At 37.9% G+C, this 7,833-nt stretch overlaps 1 protein-coding gene across 1 annotated transcript in view; it reads right to left on the bottom strand.

The window, feature by feature from the left end:
• Positions 1-2,858: 2,858 nt before the first annotated feature.
• The window catches only part of EPHA6 (EPH receptor A6), a 493,783-nt gene continuing 488,808 nt past the window's right edge, over positions 2,859-7,833 (bottom strand). Inside the window, exons 16-18 of the mRNA XM_009323940.1 lie at positions 7,491-7,684; positions 4,964-5,113; positions 2,859-2,973 (exon numbers count right to left, since the gene is read on the bottom strand). Coding sequence (XP_009322215.1) covers positions 2,859-2,973; positions 4,964-5,113; positions 7,491-7,684 — 459 coding nt within the window. The remainder of the gene's footprint in view (positions 2,974-4,963; positions 5,114-7,490; positions 7,685-7,833) is intronic.

The raw sequence follows: 7,833 nt of genomic DNA, 5'->3' as shown, positions 1-7,833 counted from the left end.
GGGGAAAATGTAAATTTGATCAAGATAACTATTATAAAAGTGTCATACTGCACCACCACAACAACAAAAAAAGCTGTATAAACCCACAAAATCCTGGATTTACAATGTTTTTAATAAATGTCCTCACCCAAAGAATCCCTTGTTCTTTCCTTTCTGGTTACCCAAACTCTTGTTTATATAAAAAAATATATCTGATTAATAAATGTTTTAGTATTGTTATATTTTTTCTATTGAAAATATATTTTCAGTAGTGTGATAAATTTGGAAATTAATTTCCATGAAATGTATCCAGGTTGTGTGTATGTAACATACCGCTCTGCATCCACACTACCAGGAATGAATAAATGTACAAAGGAGAATTTAAAAGTGCACATACATGGTTTGGATTAGTTATGAGTAATTTTGAAACCCCATTAACAAATAACAGACTCATACCTCCTCAGTAATGTATTTAATTGTGAGAGAGGCTTCTTCCACAGATGTCACGTTGTTGGCCACGGAAGCAATGACAGGCAAAATGGATAAAAAAATGATAAAGGTAAATCAACTTTTAAATTACACTATGATTATAGTATTTTTAAAAAGGCTTCAGGTAAGTATGATTTTCTTTCCATAAGAGAACCTTTACCAAAAAATTATTCAGATGTAGAATCGGGGCAGAATTTTTCAAGTGACAGTCACAGAAAAGAACAAATGCTTTTTTCCCACTAAAGGCCTGTGATCCCGTGAAACGCACGTGCTTGTACAGTCCTACTGAGTTCAGCGGGACTACTCATGCTGACAAAATTACCGTTGTAGCTAGAGTAGGACTGGAGCTGCTCTTCTTTAAACAAACTCATCAAGTTTACTCATCATTGTAGAACACCGGTGAATCCCGATCTTTAGAAAACTTGTTCCTCAGTTAAATCTGTTTCTTTTTTTAATGAAAGGAAGGAAAATTGACTTAGTGCACTACTGTTATCCCACTTAAATTAATGCAGTTATTCCAACATAAAGTGACAACAGTGAATCAGGCCTAGCGTGTCTTACTCTGTGAACTGGTTGGAAGCATAATCTTTTCTGAGTTGCTTTCTGATTTTCCTTCTTTGCCACCGGTATACAATGGCAGCCTTTTCCAAGAGTTAGGAAATATATTTTGATTTACAAGTTGTAAATTAAGCAGTAAGTATCATTATGATTACATAAAGTAGTTAATTCATTTTGATATACACATATATTATACTAATTACCCAAATGCACATTTTAACAGAAGAGTTGTAATGCTTGAGTATATCGGAATGCCACATAACTCAAAAATGTCCTCCAAACTATGTGTAAATCAACAAAAGCGTCTGCACCCAGTTTACGTGTGACATGCATGTAGATCTGCGCGTGACTTCTACAGCATGCAGACATGCGCTCGTTCCCCTGTTCCCAGTAGCGCATATCCCATGCAAAAGTTTGGAAATGTAGCCCAGCACGTCTGTGCAAGTTGTCTGAATAAAACATGAAAGCTGTAAGTCTTAGAGAGGTACAAATATTATGTTAGGCCTTTGCAGCCATTTTCTTGCATGTAAATATGGCTATTGAAGAGTTCTAAAGGTAATTGTCTTCGATGTCATTTAGATAATCTGTACTTAAATGAAGATCTAGCCCGTCGTAACCAGAGCTCCATTTCAGCAGAGTCCGCTTTTTACTTCTAAAAGCAGTTAGAAGTAGACTCAAGGCAACATATTATTACACTGCTGTCCTACATCTCCTTTTCTGCCTATGTACAAGATAACTGAATACCGCAGTGTGTAACTTCCAGCATTAGTTGGTGGCTGTGCCACTGCCCTCAACTGGAGGATGATATGGCCGGCCTGCTCCCATGGGAATAAGCACACCACCCCACTGATGGCTGGCCCTCTAAGGTCTACTACCGCTGGTGGAAATTATGCTCAGTTCAAGCAGCGGAGGCCTGCGTTTTTGGAACAGAAAGCTTTCTGAAGTCTATGTGGCCACAGTATAGCTGATAACCATGCTTTACACATGGTTATGGAAACGTTACAATCAGTTTTCCAGTGACTATTTGCCACATAGTAGAAGCAAATGCTGAGTATTAAAAAAAAAAAAAAAAAAAAAAGAAGGTCTAGGGTGGTGAAGAATCCCAAGGATGAACAAGTTTTCCAAGCTAATCTAAAATTTAAAGCATAAAAAGTGTCGAGTGCTAAAGTAATTCAAAATCAAGGACCTTAAGATTTCAAACAGATTTCTCTCACTATCCTCCCAATTATTCACACAATGAAAACTTGCTACATAAAATCATCAGTCATTTCTGCAAACAATACTAATGTTTTGAGGCACCGGCTTACCAGCATTTAAACTATCATAAAGTAATATAATGATAGGACCCATACATTTGGATTTAATTAAGAGATAAAATAAATACTTATGTCGAACTTCTTCTTGATTGCACATTTAGTATTGGAAGTTACATGGTCACAGAACATGAAAGAAGTCAGATACTTTTTGATCTACCAGCAAACTCTAAATACATAGATAAAGAAGCCACACCAGGCCAAGTAGATTACTACTTTCAAGTAAGTTCATGAAAGTTTCCCAAATACTGTTATACAAAGTTACACATCCATGCTGAGTTATTCATCAATGTGTAGCGAGAGTCTTGCAGTAGGCCAGGATTTTATCGGCAGATAACTGGCGGAGGAGCTATGCAGTGTGAATAAAAATTCCAGTTTGGAAGCATTAACATAGAAGTACTTTTATAATCTGAACAGGAGACTGCAGTTCTTGAAGTTGGGAAGAGCAGAAGGGAAGAATGAGAATATTTTTCCATTTTAGAAATGCTGAGGCACAAAACACAGTTGATTCCAGTACTTTCATACATGAAATCCTTTCTCCTGTATGTGCATCATGTGTAACCGCAAAGTTTGTAAACTGCTGACTATTCGTCTCTGGTGTCCAATGAGTACAACTCCAATTCTTCTAATGTCACTGCAAGATAAAAAGTTTCATCTTGGATGCAAGTATAGTAAAGCCTCTTGCACACAAAAGTCTATAAATATATGATGAATTGCTCTCCTTCAGGACAGTTTACTTTCCTGACTGGGACATACAAGAATGCTGCAAATATTCAAGTTTTCTGCACCCATCAATTCCAAATTTATTTAAAGACAGCCATTTAAGAAAAAAAATAATCTTGTAGTTAGAGCACTGGTCTCTGTTGTGATACTAATGGTCAAGCAATTTTTCAAAATCTTGAGGAAGAACCTAAGAGGTGGGTTCTAACAGCCCGTTTTTGGTAATGTGGCAAATTGTAGCAAATGTTGCGCACTTACACTTGCAAAGGAACAGGGCTGATACACTCTATTTTGGAGTCCTAAGGCTGAAATAACAGAGGCTGTGCTTCTGATGATTTGGTAAATGGTGGTGAAAGATAGTCTAAAGATCAGAATAGCAGTGAATCTTCCAGCTTGACCCAGATTTCCCTCCCGATTTCCTGCCATCTCATCTAGACCTGCACCCTAGAGGGTGTAGCTCACCCACAGAGCCTGACTCTTTGGCAGGAATGAAGTCAACCGCCCTCAGTGTCCAGCACAATCCACTAGTTTCGTTGTTCTCTAGACATCACCAACTGCAGTATGCTGAGAAAGATCACAGAGGTGGCGAAGGCAGGAGGCTTCAGATATGCCCTGTCAATGGTGCAAATCCCACCCTGGGACATAGCATAGGCATCGCCTGTTTAGATACCCTCAAAATTTGTTTGATGATATAGCTAGTAAAGGAGCTCATGGGATGAGGTGTGACCATTAGGAGTTTCAGCTTTGCAGTTCAAGATACCTGGCTCTGTATCCTCCAGATGAAGAGCCACTGGATAGCAGAAACTATTATGTACTTGGGCTTAACATCCACGTGGGGGATGATACACAACACTTAAGGTCAGCAGGGACTATGCAAAAATATTGAGCATCTTAGAAGCTAGAAAGACTCAGGTAAAAGAATAAACCTTTACAGAGGGGAGTGGAATTAGAAATGCAGGAACAATGCATAGCACTTATCAAGGAAGGCCTGATAAAATTGAGAAAGAAGACAGCAGGCCTAGGGTGACAGAGGTTATTTGAAGACAGAAGGAATCTTTCAAAAAGCTGAAGTGGTATCTAAAGAAAGAAAGTAGAAAGGATGATAACCTTAGGAAGATTATCTGTAAAAGCACAGTAAGGCAAGCTAAAAAAGAACTTGAGGAAAAACCAGAAAAAGACACCTGATAATAAAACTCATAATAAAATTTTTTGCAAGCTCACTGGAGTACAAGAAGCCTGCCAGAGGTCTGTAGAGTCTAATGATGATTTGGTTTGGGTATAAAAGAGCACTGAAAGACTGGCCACTGGCCAAACTACTGAGACTTAACTGACCATTACCATTATTAATACAGATAGTCTCAGCATCAAATAAAAGATTAGGAATTAATGGGAAGGGAACAGAGAACAAAGTAGATTGTATCATTATGCTACCATATTAATCCATAGTATGCCCAAACCCTTATATAATGGGTGCGGTGTTTTAATTTTAAAAGTGATAGAGGGGAGTCGGAGATGGTTGAAGAAGGGCAGCAAGGCATGGAACAACTTCCACATGAGGACTGACATGGGCTTGATGATTTTCACAGCAAAGTAAGAGAAGATTTTTGCCACTGATTTCAGTGGTCTAGATCAAAACTGATTCCTCAAGAAACATTTAAGGATGTTCTCTGCCTGACCTTTGGCAGTGTTTGGTATGGTCACAGAATGAAACGGTCAGTTCTGGGTCTCTTAATCACATCTTTCTCCTGCATCTTTTTGGTAAAAAAATGTATTTGTCTTTTATTAGCTTAGGTAGGAAAGGAAATGAAAGCACTGTTCCATACATCACAATAATTATGTCACTGCAGCATCCAAAGAAATTCAGATTGATTAGTCACTGTAGGGATAATAGATTACATACTTACTCAATACTCATTCTTGAAACCATATCCAAAGTTGTGAAACCTGCTGCCATGAAGTTATTTTTATACTGACCCATTTTTATGGAGTCCAGCCAGTCACTGACTGAAACAAACAAAGGATATTCTGGAACTTCACCAGGTGAATCTGGCATTCTGTAAAAACAAAATGCAGAGGTTACCAAAGCACTACAAAATACGACACTCGATTTACTCTAGTAGACACTGTTTTTATGAAAAGGCAGAAGAAATGAGAGAGGAGCCTGAGCTGTAAAGGTCTGATCTTAACTGTGGATCTCTTTAACCCATTGTTTAAAACTTACAAATCATGTCAGTCTGCCAAGTTGCACTACTTTAACAATACATTTTTTTAAAGCACTGCAGCTCAGTAACAAACTGAGGAACAGACCTCTCCCACTGCTCTTATTTTTGTTCCCACAGAGCATTTCTTTACAGATTTTATGTGTTCAGGATGATAATAATTTGTAAATACAGTAGTCAAAGTAGAGGACAAACAAAATTTAACATGAGATACAATTTAAAAATATTAAAACACTGCGAGATTATTTTTACATTTATCTACAAAAAAACCCCAAATGGCTCCTTATTGCTATACCGTTATGCAATGGGAATGCTTTGATTACAGTGTTCAAAACCTAAAACTAACCCTAAAAGAAGCAAAAAGAATAAAAATTTATATCTTTGCTTTTACATAGAATTATATAGAGTAGCAAATAAAAATGAAGGAGCTTAGTCACATTTCTGTTTCAATTCTTTTCCCTAATATTATCACAACTGAAACAGAAAGGTGGGGGAAAAAAAAAGATTCCAATTTTGGGGCATATATTTCCAGTCTTCCATTGTGTACCATGCTGGTGAGGGCTCACAACTTCCATTGACTTTGTACATTTTGTGTAGAGAAACTGTAGGAACAGAATACAGAAAAAGCACACTGCTGTTTGTAAAAGCTTTATGATAGCCTTTAGGAGAAAGATATAATTTGTTTAAAATGAAAATTTAGATAGCAAAAGCCAGCCAACACTAACTGATGGAACGTGACTTATGTAGAATGTAGGAAGCAACACACTCTAGTATCTTAACATACCGAGTTTCAACCACACATATTCAAATACTTTAAACAGACTGATTTTCATTCATATTGTCAAAATGACAGAGAGAGAAACTGAAGGACGGGAGAACACTGTGAAGTACAAACCTCAATTAGAGACCTACCAAGGTCCTTTCCAACCTGAATTACTCTATGATTGTACGATTCTATAGAATAACTGCTGACCTCATAAGTTAACAGTAACACAATAATCATTCAGATTGACTGCATTAAGCATTCCCAAATGAATGGAAAGACTTTCCCAAGCAGGTGAGCTCAATAAGAGCTTGACTGCAAGAAAACAGGCATAAGTTTTTAGATCTTAAGTAACATTTTAAAATAAGAATAGATAAAAATGCATTACTCTGATGCTAAATGAAGTGACACAGGTACAAGTAGCAAGTCACATATATATATTTATATGCACATACACATAGAGGCCACTAACTCTAGCGCACGGGCATTAAATCCAACAAGTCCCACTAGTTTGTGGTAGAGGAAATGGCTGTAGCCCTAACTCTACGTTTTCCTAGTAACCTCTCCATTCAGCCTTTCCCACATCAAGATACCAGCCTTAGTCTTTGCCTTTTGCTCAGCCCTTCTCCAAACCTTATGAAAAAACCTCTTAATCCATTGAGGTTCTCAGCAAGATCCACCCAGGCATTGAGAACCTCTTATAAACCCAGGGGAGTCTCCATGAAAGCACCTTTATCTTAAGGTGAATTTCAGCTAATGAAGAGAGTGAGGCCAGTTGGACTTTCACTGATTTCAGCTGATATCCAGGGACACCTTGGATCAGTAAGCCTACAAAAATTGATAAATTCTTCCACCACAACCTTGTTTCTCCTGTGGCTGCATTCATTTCTGTAATATTATTAATGGAAAAAACTTTAGGCAACACCATCAAGAATTTGTTGTGGAATGGTAATAGCATAATCTCTTATTTGGTCACTGTTGCCATTCTTCTGCAGCTAAATAAAGATTTAGCAAGCGAAGACACAACTACTTTCTGCAGAAAATTACTCCAAGGCAGTTCAGAAATTGCTTGAGCACTGTCAGATGGAGAGACAGGCTGTTGAATAGAGAAAAAGATTACAAAGAGAAAACAAGCACACAGGAGAAGCACAAAAAAAAACCCCCAAAAAACAGAGAGATTCACAAAGATTAAGGATAGACAGTGCACAAACAGATCTCAGACAAAAAAAAAATGCCTAATATAATCTGCATGGCTTGAGAAAAAAGTCCTTATACAATGGCGTATTAACAATAAAGCAAACCTTAAAAGGGGCTCCAAGTTATTTGAACCCTCATAACGTTGTGAATTCAGAACTCTGCTGCTCTCCCCCACCCTTACTTAATGCCCCAAAACATCTAATGATAGCCACTGTGCGTTATACAAGAAAAAAGTACCGAAAAGAGTCTTACACAAGTACATCCTCCACTAGGGTATGAAGGGTGCTCGGGTTGCGGATCAGTTTGTCTAGGAAGCTGACAATGTCACTAAATTTTGGACGGTGGTTCCTCTCCTTTTGCCAGCAGTGAAGCATTAGTTGGTGAAGAGAAGCTGGGCAGCCCATGGGAGCTGGAAGCCTGTAGCCTTCTTCAATAGACAGTATAACCTAAAGAAATACAATGCATAGGATTACTGGGCATTAGAGTTGAATGCTGAAAGGACAGTGTAAAGTTGACAATTAGAAACCAGTGATAACAATTAATGGCACAGCCACCCTCACTTTATGCGTTGCTGGGGCTTCACTCAGGGGATCAG

This window comes from Pygoscelis adeliae, unplaced genomic scaffold, assembly GCF_000699105.1.
Source record: "Pygoscelis adeliae isolate BGI_AS28 unplaced genomic scaffold, ASM69910v1 Scaffold124, whole genome shotgun sequence".
NCBI classification, from domain to species: domain Eukaryota; kingdom Metazoa; phylum Chordata; class Aves; order Sphenisciformes; family Spheniscidae; genus Pygoscelis; species Pygoscelis adeliae.
Note: the sequence above shows the minus strand (reverse complement) of the source record. Positions and strands in the feature narration are given on the sequence as shown.